At 40.8% G+C, this 22591-nt stretch overlaps 1 protein-coding gene across 1 annotated transcript in view; it reads right to left on the reverse strand.

The window, feature by feature from the left end:
* Positions 1-480: 480 nt before the first annotated feature.
* The window catches only part of LOC128703641 (sucrase-isomaltase, intestinal), a 40874-nt gene continuing 18763 nt past the window's right edge, over positions 481-22591 (reverse strand). Inside the window, exons 11-19 of the mRNA XM_070101328.1 lie at positions 21983-22173; positions 21533-21640; positions 20493-20629; positions 20007-20130; positions 18204-18333; positions 17240-17401; positions 9202-9350; positions 4610-4745; positions 481-1370 (exon numbers count right to left, since the gene is read on the reverse strand). Of these exons, the coding sequence (XP_069957429.1) occupies positions 1152-1370; positions 4610-4745; positions 9202-9350; positions 17240-17401; positions 18204-18333; positions 20007-20130; positions 20493-20629; positions 21533-21640; positions 21983-22173 (1356 nt within the window). The 3' untranslated portion in view covers positions 481-1151. The remainder of the gene's footprint in view (positions 1371-4609; positions 4746-9201; positions 9351-17239; positions 17402-18203; positions 18334-20006; positions 20131-20492; positions 20630-21532; positions 21641-21982; positions 22174-22591) is intronic.

The raw sequence follows: 22591 nt of genomic DNA on the forward strand, positions 1-22591 counted from the left end.
GTAGGATTGGGTGGTCCTGTGGTTTAAAGCGTCATGTGGTTCTCGCTTACCATGAGGCAGGTCAGTACAACATGGGTTCGAATCCTTGGCTATCGCAGTGTTGTTATTGATCAATACCACTCGTTCGTGGTTACAATAATATACAAATACTGCTCGTGAGGCTAGTACACCAAACAGGGATGAGAATGAAATTAGCTTAGAAGCTCCCACACCTCCGTATTCCCTCGGATGGCGGCCCAACAGCTAGCTCTGCTGGCTGCGCCATTCTTGTAGGGTTGGGTGGTCCTGTGGTTTAAAGCGTCATGTGGGTCTCACTTACCATGAGGCAGGCCAGTACAACATGGGTTCGAATCCTTGGCTAGCGCAATGTTGTTATTGTTCAATTCCACTCGTTCGTGGTTACAATAATATAGTGACACATGTGTAAGTTACCTGGGTTAACCCCGAAAAGTCAGACAGTTTTTAGGTTAGTAAAGCAAATTTTTGTTAGAAGGATGATCTTTATTGAAGAGATTTCCTACACGGGTGCATCAGCTACAGTATGTGTAGGGGCTCAGCAGGTGACTGTTAAACTGAAATGCAGGGATAGACAAGTAAGAGAAATATTCCAGGCCAGAATAATGGCAGAGAAGCCATTGACGTCTCAGACTAGAAAGAGAGCGTGGGAGTCGTTCCAGTGAGGTTTCAGAAGCACGATGATAGCGTGGAAGTCCCTCTAGTAACCTCTTAGATCATTATGATGACGTGGAAATCCTTCCAGTGACTTCTTAGACACATGATGATGGCTTTTAAGCTTTTTTCGAGTGACGTCTGAGACCATGTATATGATGTGGGAATCATTCTTGTGATTTCTCAGATGATGAGGACGTTATAGCCATAGTGACTTTTAGACCAGAATGATAGCCTTTAAAGTCCTTCTGGCGACATGTCTGATCAGAAAGATGGTAAGAAACAGTAAGAAAACTACAAATTTCACAAAGGTTTGGTAACGTCGGTAAAGACAGCTGGGATCTAAAATAAAATAACCAGAATGTATACTCCCTGCTCCTCGAATTCATAATAACGATGGATTCCTAAAACACAAAATACTGTACACTAACACTGGACACGCCGCGCTAAGTGTAAAAAAAATATATGCATAGATCCGTTTTTTATAGGATTATAACATCAAGTGGTCCTGCCAGGGGAGTATGGGTGGTGATGTTGAGGACACTGCTGGAAGCGTCGTAGTTCCAGTCCTCAGCAGTGAGAGGTTCATCATTGACAGTGATGCTCTCTGGGTCACTGGGATAACCGTAGATGCTGACTGTGTCGATGAAGAGACCGGCTACTATGTCCTCTCCATGCATGACAGACATAGTCAACTCGCCCTGGAAAATGATTCGTGGAAGTGCTTAGGATGATCGGACATTAGAGGGACTTAGGGTTTACACTAAGAATGACTTAATTTTTATCTCGAGTAAGGATTATCATGTGTTATCTAGATGTTTGAGGTTACAATCATTACCATTATAAGTAACTTTAACAGTCTCTCTCTCTCTCTCTCTCTTTTTTTTTTTTTTTTTTTTTTTTTTTTTTTTTTTTTTTACACATGGTTTGACAAGGTTAAGGATCCCTAGCTTTATTGACAAGCTATTTACAGGTTAAGGATTCCTAACTTTATTGACAAGCTAAGAGCTGTTACCTACATCAGCTCATTTGAAAGCATTTTTATTGTTATGAGACATACAAGTAGGGAACAGGATGAAGTTGGAGCCATCTGTGGGCCAGCATTTTCATTTGATCAACTGACGTTATCTCGTTGACATCATTATGCTGAACGAATGTGTTCCATACTCGAGTCATCCTGGGTATGTATGATCTCAGATGGAGTGATGTTCTGGAGAAGGGTACAGCCAGAGTGAAGTTGCTGCTTTCTGCCCGTCTTGTGGCATAAAAGCTTGTTTCGCGCTGTCCTCGAAGTGGATCCAAGTGTGGTATTTTGACAATATTGGCCTTGTACATAACAGTAAGGCCACCCACATCCCTCCTATGTTGAAGGCTCTGCTGAAATGACAGATCCATCCAGGATGGGTCCAGGCGAGAGATGAGACGTCTTGCTCTGTTCTCTACTCTGTCAAGCAGTCGCAGATGAGAGGGGGGACAGGCAAACCAAGAAAGTGGAGCATACTCAAGGTGTGAGCGTACTTGTGCCTCGTACAGTATCTTGCAACCCCTACTGTCAAGCAGATGCGAGATACGGCGAAGTGCTGTAAGCTTCCTGGCTGCCTTGTTTGCAAGATTTACAACATGGTTCTTCATGGTTAGTTTGGAGTCAAATTTCACCCCAAGGATATCAACTTCTTCTCCAGGTGCCAACATCCTCCCATTCATCCTTACTACTGCACCAGCATTACCATCATGGTGCCTAGAGACGATCATCATTTGCGTTTTCTCAGGTGCAAATGTTACTTGCCATCTATTTCCCCAAGCTGATATAGCTCTCAGCTGGTGATTGATGTAGCTTAGAGCAGCTGGCATTTCTTCTCTTGGATAAGTGAATGTCAGTGTACAGTCGTCTGCATATGCATGTGATTCTGGGATGAGATGAAGAAGGTCGTTGAAGTAGACATTCCATAACAGTGGACCCAGCACACTTCCTTGTGGAACGCTTGCCCCAATAGGATGTCTTGCTGATTCCGTTCCATTGAGGACTACACTTAGAGATCTACCATGAAGGTAATCACTGAGGAGACATAGCGTAGAGCCTGCAATTCCCAGTGCTTGAAGTTTTGCTAAGAGGCCCTGGTGCCACACCCGGTCGAAAGCGCCAGCAATGTCCAGTGCTACCACACAGCTGACTTTGGATTCATCCAGTGACTGGTGCCACTTAGTGGAGAGGTTTAACAACAGATCAGCAGCAGAGTAACCTTTCCTGAAGCCATATTGACGATCACAAAGTAGTGAGTGGTAGTCAAAAAAATCTGTCATTTGTCTTGAGATTATTGTCTCAAGGATCTTACCAGTGATTGACAGGAGTGACACTGGTCTGTAGTTGCTGATTTCTGCTCTGCTCTTCTTTTTGTGAACAGGGACTACATTTGCCTCTTTCCATGGAGAGGGCCATTTGCACTGTACTAGGCAGTGCTGAAAGATGCGAGTTAGAGGTGCTGCTAGCTGGTCTGCACATCTTCTCAACAATCTTGGGCTCAACTTGTCTGGGCCCACAGCCTTTTCTTGGTCAAGTGATTTAAGAAGGAAATGCACCTCCTCCTGCCTTATTGTCACCCCTGACAGTTTTGATACAGTTCTTGCAGCTAGCCAAGGAGGGTCCCTTGCTGGATCAGGAACTTGCATTTTGGTAGCAAAGTGTTCAGCAAAGAGGTCCGCTTTCTCTTGACTACTAGTAGAGGTGGTCCCATCCTCTCGATTTAGAGGTGGAATAAGTTCATCAGGCAGATAACCTTGTCTGTCCTTGACCAGGGACCACCAGGTTTTGGAGCCTACCCTACCTGATGCTAACTTTCTCTCTCTCTCTCTCTCTTCTCTTCTCTTCTCTTTATATATATGTCGTGCCGAATAGGTAAAGCCAGCCAATTAGCAAAAACTCATCTAAAATTTTCAAAAAATTTCTTTTATACGTTTAAAGACATTTTTTTCATTTATGTTCATGTAAAAATTAATAATTTTGTACCAAATAATTTAATAATAAACAAACACAATGAAATATATTTTTTTGTTAGGTTCAGAATCATTTTTTGCGATATTATTGCATACACAAATTTTAGTTTGCCTTATTCGGCAAGAAGTGAGTTACTATTTAAGCCAAAATCGTAAGTTTTACCTATTCGGCACGACATATATATATATATATATATATATATATATATATATATATATATATATACACTACTAATTATAAAACCACCTTACCACCAGCCCACTCGCCACCAGCCCACTCACCACCAGCCCACTCACCACCAGCCCACTCGCCACCAGCCCACTCGCCACCAGCCCACTCACCACCAGCCCACTCACCACCAGCCCACTCACCACCAGCTCACTCACCACCAACCCACTCACCACCAGCCCACTCACCACCAGCCCACTCACCACCAGCCCACTCACCACCAGCCCAATCACCACCAGCCCACTCGCCACCAGCCCACTCGCCACCAGCCCACTCGCCACCAGCCCACTCACCACCAGCTCACTCACCACCAGCCCACTCATCACCAGCTCACTCATCACTAGCTCACTCACCACCAGCCCACTCGCCACCAGCCCACTCACCACCAGCTCACCACCAACCCACTCACCACCAGCTCACCACCAGCTCACTCGCCACCAGCCCACTCACCACCAGCCCACTCACCACCAGCCCACTCACCACCAGCCCACTCACCACCAGCCCACTCACCACCAGCCCACTCACCACCAGCTCATTCACCACCAACCCACTCACCACCAGCCCACTCACCACCAGCCCATTCACCACCAGCCCATTCACCACCAGCCCACTCACCACCAGCTCATTCACCACCAACCCACTCACCACCAGCCCACTCACCACCAGCTCATTCACCACCAACCCACTCACCACCAGCCCACTCACCACCAGCCCACTCACCTGGTCGTAGCTAAAGGAAGCCATGTAAGCAGTCATCATCGACATCGTAGGAGTCTCACCATCATCCCAGAAGAGTCGTCCCCAGGCCGTCATGTCTTCTGCCAGCGCCACTGTCAGTCCCAGTGGGTTCTCACGACTACGAGACATTAATATCATTATTGTTTTTTAACTTAAGCACCAGATTAGTGTTAGACTTGTATGACCCTTGCTGGCTTAGCGCTTAGTATTCATAATTATTGACGAGAAATAACATCGGCATCTGTACAACTTCAAATTCAAATCAAAATTCATTTATTTCTTCGGAAGCAGTACATTTAGATTATATTTCTACAATGATGGGTTGCAGTACAAAGAGTATCTATTATGCCTTGGTATTATGGGCTGACTTAATTTAATGTCTTACTGACTACTTATTACTAAAGAAATGATCATAGTTGTACAGTAGTTTTATTAATAATAAGTGAATCTAATTTATACAAACCAAAGGATATATTCATTTATTCCATAACGTTTACAGTAGTTTACAGTATGAGACTGCTACAATTTGGTGAAGGGTAATACTGGTTTTGGTAGGTATGTATAACTTTATGTGGTAATTTGTCAGCTTGGTCGTCTAGTCATGAAGTTTTAAGATTTAGGTAATTGGTAGATTTACTGGTAGCGTTAAATATTGAGTGTATTGAGTATTTAGTTTAGGGTGATTAAGTGGCTTTTGAGAAGAGTCTTAAATTGATTTTTACACCTGCTTACTTTGGTATTTTCTGGTAATGAATTCCAAATTTTAGAGCCCTTTATGTGCATAGAGTTTTTACACAGTGTGATATGGACACGGGGCACGTCAAAAAGAGATCTGTCTTGTGTTATGGTCGTGTGTCCTGTTTAGATTTGTGAGGAAAAGTTTGAGTGTTGGGTTTGTTTGCGTATATTGTTCTGTGTATGTAGTAGGCACATGAATAAGTATAGATGTTCTTTATGGTGAGCAGATTTAGACTTTTGAATATTGGTGGGGTATGCTGTCGGGAGTGGGAATTTGTTATCCTGATTGCAGCCTTTTGCTGGGTTATTAGTGGTCTTGGGTGATTTAATGTTGTTGATCCCCATCCATAAATTCCATATATGAGATAAGGGTAGATGAGTGAATGATACAGTGCCAGGAGAGCTGATTGTGGAACATAGTACCCAATCTTTGATAGTATACCTACAGTCTTACAGATTTTCTTGGTTATTTGTTGTATATGAGTCTGGAACTTGAGGCTACTGTCAAGGTGGATTCCTAGGAATTTTCTCTCCGTGAGTCTTGTGACGGGTGATCCGTTTAGCGTTATGTTAAGTGGAACATTTGTAGCTTTGTTTCCAAAATGAATGAAATAGGTTTTGTCAGTATTCAGTGTAAGTTTATTAGATATCATCCAGGTAGATATTTTCTGCAATTCGGCATTGACTGTGTTGGCGAGTATGACTGTGTTTGGGTGGGAGAAGACGTATGTAGTGTCATCTGCAAATAATATGGGTTTGAGAAGCTGTGATGAATTCGGTAGGTCATTGATGTAGATAAGAAAGAGGAGTGGTCCAAGGACGCTTCCTTGTGGGAATCCGACTGTGATTGTGTGGAAGAGTTTGCACCATTTGTGTACACATATTGGCTTCTGTTGCTAAGGTATGACTTTAGGTAGTTGAGGGAGTGCCTTCTTATACCATAATGTGTTAATTTAGTGTACAGCAGTTCATGGTCGACTGTATTAAAAGCTTTACGTAAATCAATGAAAATTCCCAATGGGACTTCTTAGTTCTAGCATGCGTATGATAGCATCATTTGTGCTTTTATTATTCCTGAATCCAAATTGACAGGGCTTTAATATGTTATGTGAGACGAGGTAGGAATAGATCCGTCTATGAATTAATTTTAGAGAGGCGTGGTAAGTTAGATATTGGTCTATAGTTATTCAAGTCTGCTTGGTCACCTTTGCGTATCGGAGTGACCCTCGCTATTCTGAGAATTGTTGGGAAGGTGGAGGATTCAATGGATTTGTTGAAGTATGTTGCAATAATTGATGACAATACTTGAGAAGCTTTTTTGTACATAAAAGTTGGCAAATTGTTTGTCTCCTGCCTTGTTTTTAAGGGTGTTGATGTGCGAGACTTCTGTTGGGTTGGTTGGAGCTAGGAATAATGTGTTCGGGTAGGTGCCTGTGAGGTAGTCAGATGGACGAGTGTTTGAGTTTGGGATTTTGCTTGCTAGGTTCTTTCCTATGGTGAAGAAGAAAACATTGAGCCTGTTTGCTGCTTCAGTTGGTGGGAGTAGGGGTTCGTCTGATTTTGTTAATTTGATTGTTTTGTTTTCGATATCTTTTTAGTTCCAAGAATTTCGGATAGAGTTTTCCAGGTCTTTTTCTTATCACCTTTGATGGTTTGTAGTCTGTTTTCAAAATACAATTTTTTAGACCTTCTTATGAGGCTGGTAAGAGCTGACGAGTAGTGTTTTGACTGTTCTCTAGTTATTTGGCCCATTCTGTACTGTTTTTCATATTGGTGCTTTGTTGTTAAATTAGACACATGTGCAACTCTTGGGTATCTTTACTGAGGAAACGTTTCGCCACACAGTGGCTTCATCAGTCCATACAAAGGAGAAACTTGAAGAACAGGAGGAGAATGAGGTAATCAGTCCCTCAACCTTGAGTCGATGTGGTCAGTCCATCAATCTTGAATATTCTATTCAAGATCAATCTTGAATATTCTCTTCAAGATTGATGGACTGACCACATCGACTCAAGGTTGAGGGACTGATTACCTCATTCTCCTCCTGTTCTTCAAGTTTCTCCTTTGTATGGACTGATGAAACACTGTGTGGCGAAACGTTTCCTCAGTAAAGATACCCAAGAGTTGCACATGTGTCTAATTTAACAACATGTCGGTTCTCTGAACCATTCATCTACAATTGGTGCTTTGTGTTGATGGATTTAAGGATGCTGGGTGTTAGCCAGGGACTGTTCAGTCTCTTAGCTGTGATCTGTTTAGTGTTCCTAGGGCAATGTTTATTATAGAGATAATGGGCTTTTTTATAGAAAATTATTAATACATTCATTCATATCTGTATATGTTTCGAGCTCATTGCCCCAGTCAATGTTATTCATAGCTGCTATAAAGTTATTTACAGCTGTCTCATTATGTATTCTGAAGGTAACTTTAGTAATGTCATGGGGCAATTTACCTAGATTAGTTATGAGAAAGGTTTGGTAGTGGTCTCCGGTGTTGTCTGTGATTATGCCTGATTTTAAAGGGGATATGGTGTTAGTCCAGATGTGGTCTATTAAAGAGACACTGGTCTCGGAGATTCTTGTAGGTTTAGATATTGTTGGTAGCAACAAGCAGTTGCTCATAGTGTTTGTGAATTCGGTTACTTGTGGGTCTTGGTCATGTAGTAGATTCATGTTGAAATCTCCTGTCGTATGTGCATCAGTTATCAAGTTTCCTAATTTTTCACTAAAGTGGTAAATTTTTGACTGTGATACTCTGTTTATAACTGTGAGTAGTTTTTGCAGGTCTTTTGGTGTAAATTTAGCTATGATATATTCACCATGCTCATCCCTTGTACAAGATTTATAGATACATTCAAGCTGATTTGAGTAGTATAAAGCTGTTCCACCCCCTAGCTGGTCTGTCCTACAGTTGCGTATAGCTGTGTATCCAGGAATGGTATAGACAACTGTAATACCAGGTTTTAGCCAGGTTTCTGTGAGTGTGATGATTGACAGGCTGGAATGAAGGGAACTGAGTAATGCTGTGAGGTTATCAGTTTGCTCAGGGATCTGACATTTTAATTAAAGATAGTTGTTATTGTTTGCTCTGAGTAATGTCTTTGCTTGGTCTGTTGTATAATAATTACAGTTGTTGTTTGATTCATGTAATTCATTGAAGGAAAGGTTTACACCAGGATCAATGTCTGTAGTCATAAGAATGAGAGTGACTCTACAGCTAGTTTTTTTAATAAGATATTATGTTATTAAGAATTATGATACTTATCTACTTTATCTTACTGGCTAATAGATTGTTACAAATGGGAGATTGGTATAAGATCAATGCTTGTAATCAAAGAATTATAGTGAATCTATAACTAGACTTAGGAATAAAACTATGTAGATGTTCTAAAACTAGGGAAAATTATAGGAAAACAATGAAATTATACACTTTAATATTTAATCTCGAAGGGTTATTAATTAATACATATTGAACAAGAACCTCTCTCCCTTATATACTGAAAACAGCTATACGGTACTATCTGTGTAGGCCAAAATTTTGAGTACCAGTATCGGACTCGGTAAAATTTTTGGCATCGTGCGACCATTAAACAGCTTATAGCTTATTGGGAAATTATGATGATGTATCTGGAACAGGCAGGCAGAATTTCTTGCTTTTCTGAGTGTTTTAACCACGTATTTAGGGCGGGTGGATTATTATTATTATTATAATAAAAAAGAAGCGCTAAACCACAAGGGCTATACAGCGCTGCTAGGGCGGGTAAGTTCCAGGAGACTGGAACTTACGAAACGTTATGAGTTTGTCTATATCACCACAGGAAAACAGCGAGGACTCACCTCTCGGTGGTGGAGATGGATGGTACTTGGTAGGGCAGGATAGTTCCACCTGGCACGTACAAGGGGATGACCTCGAGAGGAGCATCAACAGTAAGTGTAGTGGGACCTGATGCCACCTGAACACCAGTCACCAGGTCGTACCAGAGACCCTGCCAGAGAAAGCACAGTTGTGATTGGCTGTGAGAAGAGCCTGCCTAGCATGGGCCAGAGATCGCGTCGATTGACTGAATGGCAACAGTCACTTTCACGGCTGCTTTCACCATCACCTTGTACCGTGGTTCAATTGGCAACACTTTTGCTTCACACACTGAGTGTCTGCGGTTCAGTCCCCGGCATTGGTGGAAACTTCGGGCATGTTTCCTTACATCTGCAGTTGATAGGTACCTGGGTGTTAGTCGACTGGTGGGGGTCGCATCCTTGGGGACAAGATAGAAGAACCCAAATGGAAATAAGACAGTCTTCGATGATGCACTGACTTTCTTTGGTTAATCCTGAATGACTAACACTTACCTGGGTTAAAAATCCCAAGAAATCTTATCATACCAGAATACTGCCTTATGGCGATTATAAAACACAATAAAAACGAGTCAATGAATAAATGAATTCCACATGAAGACTAAGAGAATGCGTAAATGAATTACGAATGCATACTTTGTTTTTCACCTGAAATCCTTTTTCAGAGACTCACTAGGAGGTCTAAATTTACAAGCATTATTGGGTGTGATTTACAGGGCCCCAAATCTTGATAGGGAGTGCAGTAAACTTCTATGGGACGAAATTCGTAAGGCATCTACATACGAAAATGTTTTGCTAATGGGAGATTTCAACTATAGACAGATTGACTGGAACAATTTGACAAGAAATTTAGAGTCAGGTGACTTTCTTGATACGATCCAGGATTGTTTTTTAAAACAGTTTGTGACAGAGCCAACTAGGGGAAATAACCTCCTTGACTTGGTTCTTGCCAGTAGGAAAACACTAATTAATAATCTTGAGGTTAATGATGAGCTTGGGGAAAGTGATCACAAATCACTCAGTTTTAATATATCATGGAATTCCCCTAATAATGGCAATCAAGTCTCTGTCCCTGACTTTCGCTTAGCTGATTTCATAGGACTGAAAAATTACTTAGGTGGGCTGAACTGGAATGACCTGACTAAGGGTCAGGTAGGTGGTGATGGTTGCCGATATGACGCTTTCCAGGGCATAGTTCTAGCTGCTCAGTCAAATTATGTTCCAAATAGGGAAATCAGATCAAACAAAAATGATCCTAAATGGATGAACAATAGATTAAAATATCTGATTGGTCAAAAGAGAGGCATATATAGGCAAATCAAAAGAGGAGAGAGGCAATTAAGAAATCGATATATTCAGTTAAAGAGAGAAATAAAAAAGGGAATTAGAAAAGCAAAAAGAGATTATGAGGTTAAAGTTGCAAGAGAATCGAAGACTAACCCAAAAGGATTCTTTCAGGTATACAGAAGTAAGATCAGGGACAAGATAGGCCCACTCAAAAGTTCCTCGGGTCAGCTCACTGACAGTGATAAGGAAATGTGTAGAATTTTTAACACATACTTCCTCTCAGTTTTTACACAGGAGGATACCAGCGATATTCCAGTAATGATAAATTATGTAGAACAGGACGATAATAAACTGTGCACGATTAGGGTCACAAGTGACATGGTCCTTAGGCAAATAGATAAATTAAAACCTAACAAATCCCCAGGCCCTGATGAACTGTATGCAAGGGTTCTAAAGGAATGTAAAGAGGAGCTTAGCAAACCTTTGACTAATCTTTTCAACATATGACTACAAACTGGCATGGTGCCAGATAAGTGGAAAGGGGCAAATGTGATAACTATTTTCAAAGCTGGTGACAGGTCCTTAGCTTCGAACTATAGACCAATAAGCCTAACCTCCATAGTGGGAAAATTTATGGAATCAATAATTGCCGAGGCAGTTCGTAGCCACCTTGAAAAGCATAAATTAATCAACGAATCTCAGCATGGTTTTACAAAGGGGCGTTCCTGCCTTACGAATTTATTAACTTTTTTCACTAAGGTATTTGAGGAGGTAGATCATGGTAATGAATATGATATTGTGTATATGGACTTCAGTAAGGCTTTTGACAGGGTCCCACATCAGAGACTATTGAGGAAAATTAAGGCACATGGAATAGGGGAAATTTTTTCCTGGATAGAGGCATGGTTGACAAATAGGCAGCAGAGAGTTTGCATAAATGGGGAGAAATCAGAGTGGGGAATCGTCACGAGCGGTGTTCCACAGGGGTCAGTGTTAGGTCCCCTGCTGTTCACAATCTACATAAACGACATAGATGAGGGCATAAAGAGCAACATCAGCAAGTTTGCCGATGACACCAAAATAGGCCGTCGAATTCATTCTGACGAGGACATTAGAGCACTCCACGAAGATTTGAATAGACTGATGCAGTGGTCGGAGAAGTGGCAGATGCAGTTTAATATAGACAAATGCAAAGTTCTAAATGTTGGACAGGACAATAACCATGCCACATATAAACTAAATAATGTAGATCTTAATATTACGGATTGTGAAAAAGATTTAGGAGTTCTGGTTAGCAGTAATCTGAAACCAAGACAACAGTGCATAAGTGTTCGCAATGAAGCTAATAGAATCCTTGGCTTCATATCAAGAAGTATAAATAATAAGAGTCCTCAGGTTGTTCTTCAACTCTATACATCCTTGGTTAGGCCTCATTTAGATTATGCTGCACAGTTTTGGTCACCGTATTACAGAATGGATATAAATGCTCTGGAAAATGTACAAAGGAGGATGACAAAGTTGATCCCATGTATCAGAAACCTTCCCTATGAAGATAGACTAAGGGCCCTGAATCTGCACTCTCTAGAAAGACGTAGAATTAGGGGGGATATGATTGAAATGTATAAATGGAAGACAGGAATAAATAAAGGGGATGTAGTGTGCTGAAAATATCTAGCCTAGACAGGACTCATAAGAACATAAGAACATAAGAAAGGAGGAACACTGCAGCAGGCCTGTTGGCCCATACTAGGCAGGTCCTTTACAATTCATCCCACTAACAAACATTTGACCTACCCAATTTTCAATGCTACCCAAGAAATAAGCTCTGATGTGCAAGTCCCACTCAAATCCAACCCATCCCACTCATGTATTTATCCAACCTAAATTTGAAACTACCCAAAGTCCTAGCCTCAATAACCCAACTAGGTAGACTGTTCCACTCATCTACTACCCTATTTCCAAACCAATACTTTCCTATGTCCTTTCTAAATCTAAACTTATCTAATTTAAATCCATTACTGCGGGTTCTCTCTTGGAGAGATATCCTCAAGACCTTGTTAATATCCCCTTTATTAATACCTATCTTCCACTTATACACTTCGATCAGGTCTCCCCTCATTCTTCGTCTAACAAGTGAATGTAACTTAAGAGTCTTCAATCTTTCTTCATAAGGAAGATTTCTAATGCTATGTATTAATTTAGTCATCCTATGCTGAATGTTTTCTAACGAATTTATGTCCATTCTGTAATATGGCGACCAGAATTGAGCTGCATAATCTAGGTGAGGCCTTACTAATGATGTATAAAGCTGCAGTATGACCTCTGGACTTCTGTTGCTTACACTTCTTGATATAAATCCCAGTAATCTATTTGCCTTATTACGTACGCTTAGGCATTGCTGTCTTGGTTTAAGGTTGCTGCTTACCATAACTCCCAAGTCCTTTTCGCAATCTGTATGGTTAAGTTCTACATTATTTAACTTATAAGTGCTAGGGTTATGGACACTCCCGAGCTTCAGAACCTTGCATTTATGTACATTGAACTGCATCTGCCACTTTTCTGACCAAGAGTAGAGTTTGTCTAAATCCTCCTGAAGTTCCCTAACATCTACGTTTGAATCAATTATCCTACCTATCTTCGTGTCATCGGCGAATTTGCTCATATCACTAGTAATTCCTTCATCAAGATCATTGATATATATTATAAACAACAACGGGCCCAAGACTGATCCCTGTGGAACGCCACTTGTTACTGATCCCCACTCGGATTTAACCCCATTTATGGACACTCTTTGCTTCCTGTCTGTGAGCCATGATTCGATCCACGAGAGCACCCTTCCCCCAATGCCATGAGCTGCTACTTTCTTCAACAGTCTTTGGTGCAGAACTCTATCAAATGCCTTACTAAAATCTAAGTAAATAATATCAAATTCTTTATCGTGGTCAACAGCCTCAAAAGCTTTACTGAAGAAAGTTAATAAATTAGTTAGACAAGACCGGCCTCTTGTGAATCCATGCTGAGTATCATTAATCAAGCTATGCTTATCGAGATGGCTTCTTATAATCTCAGCTATAATTGACTCTAGTAATTTGCCTACAATTGAGGTCAGGCTTATTGGGCGGTAATTTGACGGTAACGACTTGTCCCCTGTTTTAAAAATAGGAATTACATTAGCCATCTTCCACATATCAGACACTGCACCTGTTTGAAGAGATAAATTAAAAATATTAGTTAATGGTTCACAGACTTCCATTTTGCATTCCTTTAGAACCCTTGAAAAAACCTCATCAGGACCCGGTGACTTATTTTGCTTCAATCGGTCTATCTGCTTCACAACCATTTCACTAGTGACTGTGATGTTACATAATTTATCTTCTTCTGATCCACTATAAAAATTAATTACCGGAATATTATTAGTGTCTTCCTGTGTAAAAACCGAGAGAAAATAATTATTTAAAATCGAGCACATTTCATTCTCTTTGTCAGTAAGATGCCCATAGTTATTTTTAAGGGGACCTATCTTATCTCTGACTTTTGTTCTATAGACCTGGAAAAAACTTTTTGGGTTAGTTTTCGAATCCCTAGCAACTTTAATTTCATAGTCCCTTTTAGCTTTTCTTATCCCCTTTTTAATGTCCCTCTTAATGTCAATATACTGGTTCATAAGATGACCCTCGCCTCTTTTGATACGCCTATAAATTCCTTTCTTATGCCCTAGTAGATATTTCAGCCTATTATTCATCCATTTTGGGTCATTTCTATTTGATCTAATTTCCTTATAAGGGATAAACGTTGTTTGAGCAGCATGTACTGTGTTCAGAAAACTGTCATATTGATAGCTCTCTTCGTTACCCCAGTCAACAGATGATAAGTGTTCTCTAAGCCCATCGTAATCTGCTAAGCGAAAATCTGGGACTGTTACTGAGTTATCCCTACTATCATACTTCCATTCAATTCTACATGTAATTGATTTGTGGTCGCTAGCACCCAGTTCCTCTGAAACTTCTAAATTATTAACAAGGGATTCATTGTTTGCCAGAACTAAGTCAAGCAGGTTATTACCCCTTGTAGGTTCTGTCACAAACTGCTTCAAAAAACAATCCTGAACTACTTCTAAGAAATCGTATGATTCTAAATTCCCAGTCAAGAAATTCCAATCAATATGACTAAAGTTAAAGTCTCCTAGAATTACTACATTATCGTGCCTTGTGGCCCTAACAATTTCCTCCCATAGTAGTCTCCCCTGGTCCCTATCTAAATTTGGGGGACGGTATATCACACCTAAAATTAATTTTTCATGTCCCTCTGAAAATTCTATCCAAACAGACTCTGTATGTGTTACTTCAGACTTAATACCCGTTTTTATGCAACAGTTCAAGCGATCTCGGACATACAATGCCACCCCACCCCCCTTCCCGATACTTCTATCTACTTGGAACAATTTAAAACCCTGAATGTGACATTCTGCAGGCATGTCCCGACTTTTTGAATTAAACCACGTCTCAGTAATGGCAAATACATCTATGTTACCTGCACTAGCAACTAGTCTCAACTCGTCCATCTTATTCCTAGCACTGCGACTATTTGTGTAATAAATATTTAATGACCCTCCTATCTCTTTACCCTTTCTGCTCCTTTCTGTTATTCCACTAAACCTATTACTGTCATTGTCAATTAGTGCCACTGGCTTTCCAATATCCTCCTCATTTTGCCTATTACTAGTTCTCCTAGTACTCATGTTACTACCCTGCGACTTCACAGTTTTCCCGCCAAAACCCATACCACTAACTATTCCTAGTTTAAAGACCTAACAGCTCCCTCCACTGCGTTGGCCAGTGCTCCCACCCCACTCCTAGACAAGTGAACCCCATCCCTGGCATACATGTCATTTCTGCCATAGAAGAGGTCCCAGTTGTCAATGAATGTTACTGCATTTTCCTTACAGTATTTGTCCAGCCAGCAATTGACACCAATTGCTCTGGACAACCATTCATTTCCAACTCCTCTCCTTGGCAAAATGCCACATATGACAGGTTTCCCACCCTTCTTCCTAATTATCTCTATTGCTGACCTATACCTGCTAATCAGGTCCTCACTCCTACGTCTGCCAACATCGTTGCCTCCAGCACTGAGACAGATAATAGGATTGCTCCCATTACCTCTCATGATGTCATCCAGACGGCTAACAATATCCTTCATCCCAGCCCCAGGAAAACATACTCTCTGCCTCCTACTCCTATCCTTCAAACAGAATGCCCTATCCATGTACCTAATCTGGCTATCCCCAACAACAACAATGTTTTTACCTTCCTTGGCGTCGTCCGTAGTGATGCTCCGAGTAGTCGACTCACATTCGCCAGGTAGCATTACACCACTTGTAGAATTCGTCATGACGTTCTCGATGGTCTTCGTTGGGGTTTCTAGGGATGTCTCACTCACGTCTGCCAATGCTTCCTTGGTGCTCGTTGTGGCATTCCCAGTAGAACACTCACATTCGTCAGGTAGCACCGAGAATGAGTTGGAAGTTTCCACGGCAGTCTTCTGGTTTCTCGTTGTTTCTGCCTCTCCAACCGTTTTCTTAATCTTCAGCTTGGTTCCATGTTGCCCGACCACTGACCAAGCTCCCCTCTTAACCTGGGGACTCACAACAGGAGGACTACTACGAATCCTCTTGTTCTCCTCCGTCAATCGCCGTATCTCCATCTTAGCAACTCTGAGTTCTTCTCTCAGCTGCTGGTAAAGTTGCTCAAGAGAGGGCATCCTGGTTCAGATTCACAGAGAGCACACAAACAGGTCTTCACAGAGCTAAGTACACGTCACCACTGCAGCAATGGTTTTAAGTTGGAAAAATTCAGATTCAGGAAGGATATAGGGAAGTACTGGTTTGGTAATAGAGTTGTGGATGAGTGGAATAAACTCCCAAGTACAGTTATAGAGGCCAGAACGCTGTGTAGCTTTAAAAATAGGTTGGATAAATACATGAGTGGATGTGGGTGGGTGTGAGTTGGACCTGATAGCTTGTGCTACCAGGTCGGTTGCCGTGTTCTTCCCTTAATTCAATGTTACCTGACCTGACTAGGTTGGGTGCATTGGCTTAAGCCAGTAGGAGATTTGGACCTGCCTCGCATGGGCCAGTAGGCCTGCTGCAGTGTTCCTTCGTTCTTATGTTCTTATGTAAGTTTTCTTAATCACGACAAATCGTAACAGACAGACGTCTGTTACGATTTATCATGGTGCTAAACGCTATATAAAGTGTTCATATAATAAATTTCAATAAAACTAATGTTAGGGGTCGTTTTTTAAATAGTTCTTTGCTTGTAGAAACAGACAGGAGGCAGCCTTCACAGTCTTATAAAAATCAGTATTTCAAAGAAATGTAGCCTATATCAAAAAAGAGGCACTTGAGGGTCGCATCTCGGAGAAATTGGAGGTCCTGCAGGATACGTGGTTTTTGACTTCCCTGATCTGAAAAAAAATATATGTGAAGTATGCGGGTGTGGGATTCCTTACTACAGGGAAGTAGGTGGACCTGAAGCTTTTTACTTCAGGGAAGTAGGTGGGTCTGAAGCATCTTACTCCAGGGAAGTAAGTGGGCCTGAAGCACTTTACCCCAGAGAAGTATGCAAGCCGTGAACTTAATAGAAGACAGTAGCCGGACCAAAAGTCTACCTTGAGACAGCAAACGGAACCAGGAACTTTCATGGCCCTATTGAAGTAGATAAGGCCAAAAACTTACCTGGGGGAAGTAGACGGATCTGGAGGTGGCACCCTGTGTGACCACGGGGGCAATCATCAACCCATCACCCCACATGAACTGGTCATCAACATCACGAGCCTCCAGGTCGGTGGGGAACACATTGAGGAGCGGCCGAGCCACGGAGCTGCCGTGCATGTGTGCCTGTGGGTACAATATGGCAGCGTAAGTAAACTTATTTTGGTACAGGTACAAGTAAGTAAGTAAGTTTATTCAGGTATACACAAATACAGTTACATAGAATTATTATACATAGCAGCATATGTGTAGAGAACCTAGGATAACCCAAAAAAGTATTAGTATTAGTGTAGTATATTATAATACAGATAAGTAGAATGCAGTGCAGTATAGAGTAGCATTCTTGTATAGTGTAGAGTAGCAATATAGTATAGCAATTTAGTATCACGTAGCAATGTAACACAGTGAAGCACATTGCGGTACAATTTATTATTATAGTTATCGTTACACTGAAGGGGGACCGCTAAAACCGTAAGGGTCATGCAGGGCCTAAGGGAAAAGGAAGCATTCAAGTTCGACCCAAGGAAAGGAAGGTCAGATCCACATCCTCTGGTTAGCGCCCCTCACCGTAATCAAAGAACCTTCTCTGAGGAGTTTATCACAGTAGTAGAGAGTGTCAGTGTGATGCAGAGGTTCTGCAGAATTCTATAGATCGTAGCAGTAATGGAATAAACCTCAATGAACACTTAAGAGGCATTAGTACGTAAACCAAATACGGCAGGAAATCAGCAAGAAAAACTTTTGGTATGTAAATCAAGAAAAGATACAGACGCTGTATTGCCAAAAAACGTTTTGCCTTGTTTACAGCGAGACGTCGTTTCAGTAAAAGACTGTATGTGTGTCTTGTCCATATTTCTGTCTACATTACACTTTAGTATCAGAATATAAATTCGAACCGACTAATTCCCTGGTAGTAATGGAGACTGACCATGTGGAAGAGGGTGTAGAGGTAGGGCAGGTACTGGTAGCGGAGGCTGAGAGTGTACCGAGAGATTTCAGCCACCTCTGGCCACATGGCTGGGTCCTGGTCAGCCGTCCCGTCCGTGTTGTGGTTACGGCTGACAAAAAAACAAACAAACAAAAAAAAAAAACACGCAAATTAAAATCAAATAAATAAAAATTTCCATTTTTTAAAACATTATATATAAATACGGAACATTAACTCTACAAGAAGGGTTCTCAACAAAACACAAGTCATTACTTGTGTGTTTCAAAGCTTTTCCATCAAAAAGATTATAGTTATTTTATCACTGGATCTCTGGTGTTGTGAACTAAACAAGTCTGCAGATATTCATTATATATATATATATATATATATATATATATATATATATATATATATATATATATATATATATATATATATATATATATATATATATATATATATATTTAACAAGTCGGCCGTCTCCCACCGAGGCAGGGTGACCCAAAAAGAAAGAAAATCCCCGAAATGAAAATACTTTCGTCATCATTCAACACTTTCACCACACTCACACATAATCACTGTTTTTGCAGAGGTGCTCAGAACACAACAGTTTAGAAGCATATACGTATAAAGATACACAACATATCCCTCCAAACTGCTAATATCCCGAACCCCTCCTTTAAAGTGCAGGCATTGTACTTCCCATTTCCAAGACTCAAGTCCGACTATATAAAAATAACCGGTTTCCCTGAATCCCTTCACTAAATATTACCCTGCTCACACTCCAACAGATCGTCAGGTCCCAAATACCATTCGTCTCCATTCTCTCCTATCGAACACACTCATGCACGCCTGCTGGAAGTCCAAGCCCCTCGCCCACAAAACCTCCCTTACCCCTTCCTTCCAACCTTTTCGAGGACGACCTCTACACCGCCTTCCTTCTCCTACAGATTTATACGCTCTCCATGTCATTCTACTTTGATTCATTCTCTCTAAATGACCAAACCACCTCAATAACCCCTCTTCAGCCCTCTAATACTTTTATTAACTCCACACCTTCTCCTAATTTCCACACTCCGAATTTTCTGCATAATATTTACACCACACATTGCCCTTAGACAGGACATCTCCACTGCCTCCAACCGTCTCCTCGCTGCTGCATTTACAACCCAAGCTTCACACCCATATAAGAGTGTTGGTACTACTATACTTTCATACATTCCCTTCTTTGCTTCCATAACGTTTTTTGTCCCCACATGTACCTCAACGATATATATATATATATATATATATATATATATATATATATATATATATATATATATATATATATACATATATATGTCGTGCCGAATATGCAAAACTGGTCAATTAGCAAGAACTCATTTAAAATTAAGTCCTTATTAAAATTTTCTCTTATACGTTTAAAGATATATTTTTTTCATTAGTTTTAATGTAAAAATTTTTAATTTTGCACCAAAAGAATCTTAGCGAACTTACCTAACCTTATTATAACAAAATCAATTTATTTTAGCCTAACCCAACTAAATATATTTTAAATACGTTTAAAATAATTTAGTACTAAACAAACACAATCAAATATATTTTTTTTGTAAGGTTCCGAATGATTTTGGCGAAATTATTGCATACACAAATTTTCATTTGTCCTATATGGCAAGATGAGCGTTGCTATTTAAGCCAAGATCGCAAGTTCTGCCTATTCGGCACGACATATATATATATATATAATACACACGTAAATCTTAAGAGTTTTTTTTTAAATACAATTAAGTTGTGACTTACCTGAAGGGATAAAAGGATCCCAGTTCCATCCATCTTGCACACATCTCCATGTCAGGCTCGTTGAGGAAGCCGCAGATGTCAGCTCCGACCATTGGCACACCAAACATGTTAAACTCTAACAAACCTGGAAAATAACAGAGATGAGTGAGATCGGAAAAAATTCTCGTGTTTAATTATGTTACAGCTTTGTATCATGCCAGTGCTGTACGTAAAACCTTAGTGCATAGTACAAAAATTTAATTATGTAATATGCTAATTTCATTGGACCTTTGTGCTACAGGGTTTTGAAGTTTAATAGTTTATTCCCTCTTCTTATTTCTAGTAATGTCTGACATCTAGTGCCCTACCCTTATGCGCCTCACTTGGAAAATGGAGTGGTGCTAATTGACCAATTCTACCTATTCGGCACGACACACACACACACACACACACACACACACACACACACACACATCATTAATTATGGTACAGTATGTCAGTACTTACCAATAATAGAATTCTTCATTTGGATCCACTCTGCAGAGTTGTCACCTAGCCAGTGTACAGCATACTGTCCCGAGCCAGGGAAGGTAGAGCGAGTGAGCACCATGGGTCGCCTCTCTGGGAATACCTCCACCATTGCTCTGTTGGGTGCCACGCCACGTTAGTGCTGCATAGGGCTCAAATTGCTCTGACCATTTATCAGTTTATTAATGTATTTCAATTTCACGTGAAGTGAGGCAGAACATAGTCTAAACCTGAAGGATTTTCATCTCTTAGGAGTTTGTCATACGGGTAGATTAAATAACCCTGCTACAACAACAAACTCATTAATTTATTTAAATTTAAGATCAGATGAGGCAGAATATAGTCTAAATTTGAAGGATTTTGTCTCTGAGATTCATGGTTACGTCTTTGCTCTAATTACACTCTAAATCTATTTTTAATTTCAGCAATTAAAACCCCAGTGATCCGTGCTCAGAGGAGACATCTCAAATCTATAACTAGAAATTGCGAGATTAAGCGCTATTAAAAACCCCACAGGAGAAAAAAACGTATACTGAATGCAAAAGAAAGGTATTTTAAGATTTATCTGTCATCTAACATGTTGATAAAGCAAAGCAGAAGCCGGCAGTCCTGCCAGATTATAAACAAATTCCACTAGACTACAGTTTTTCACTCGTATGTAACCCAAGAAGTCACATTCCTGTATTCTAATTTATGTATTTAAACAATTGTGCCCGCAACCTCTCTGGCAAGTGGGGACTGTGAGTCGACCCCTGCAACCACAAATAGGTGAGTACACACACACACACACACACACACACACACACACACACACACACACACACACACACACACACACACACACACACACACACACTATAATACATATACATAGGTGTATTATTAACAAGAACAGTGGGTGAGGTGTTCCCGTGGAGTGACTTGCAAAGAACAATATACACAAATAACCCACACATAGGGAGGAGGAGCTTACGACGACGTTTCGGTCCGACTTGGACCATTTACAAAGTCACACTTACTTGTACGTTGCGACAGCCTCAGACCAGCCGTAGAGGGAGTGCACGTCGTAGTGCATGTAGGTCATGGTGCCATCTGTCTGGCTGGCAGACATACACAGTGTGTGTTCACTGCCAAACGAATAGCAATAATAATAATTAATAATTAATAATCATTGTTATGTTCTATTCTCTAGGCACTGTATAACCCCTTAGCGTTTCCCTATGAATATAACAGTAATGTGTTCATTGTAATGGCTTAAAGTTCCTGGAGAGCGAAACGTTGTCACAATAAAATGTCTCATTAGTTGCATCTGTGTCCATTACCTAATACTCTTGATCTGCAAGTACAAGTACTTGCAGATCATAAGTTTTCCTCGGGTTCCTGACGTCTCATCATCAGGTTCCAAGTGCCTCACTGATCACCTATGGCCACCTTAGTGCATCAGGCATACAAAACTGTGGGTGAATTACCTAAGTCTCTTACTCTCGTTGTCGGTTGTACGGGCCACCATGGTGGGGTAAGGCGGTGAGTCCCACTTGTTCTCGGGACACTTGAGGCTCCAGTCAGGCTGGTCTGGTGGCCAGTTCCATGGATGGTCCAAGTTGGTGCCGAAGTTGGCCGGCTCGTTCATGTCGATCCAGATGGTGTCCCAGTCGAGCAGCTGTGGGGGGAGAATTAATTAGGAGGGGAAGAACTAATCAGATTCTATCCAAAGAAGAGGATAACGTCATTTCTATTGATGAGTAAGATACTCGTGCAACATTTGGGTATCTTTATTCTTTATGCCAGAATAAAGTCGATACCCAAATGTTGCACAAGTGTCTCATTTATCAGATTGTCGGTTTTCTAAACAATTTATTCAGAACCATTTCTTTTAACCACGAGCTCTTCACCGGTATGAAGGCGCCTCTTGAAGGAAGAGGCACATGGAGCTGGTGGTGTACGATGCAATGTTCGGTGTTTCTCGATCGCTTAATGCGAAACCCTTCAAGGAATGTTTGATGCTGCTGAAGGAAATCGTGATCCAAAAAATTTTAATGAAACCTAAGTACACCAGATGCTGTAACAATTCTTACAGA

This window comes from Cherax quadricarinatus, chromosome 76 (assembly GCF_038502225.1).
Source record: "Cherax quadricarinatus isolate ZL_2023a chromosome 76, ASM3850222v1, whole genome shotgun sequence".
Taxonomy (NCBI): domain Eukaryota; kingdom Metazoa; phylum Arthropoda; class Malacostraca; order Decapoda; family Parastacidae; genus Cherax; species Cherax quadricarinatus.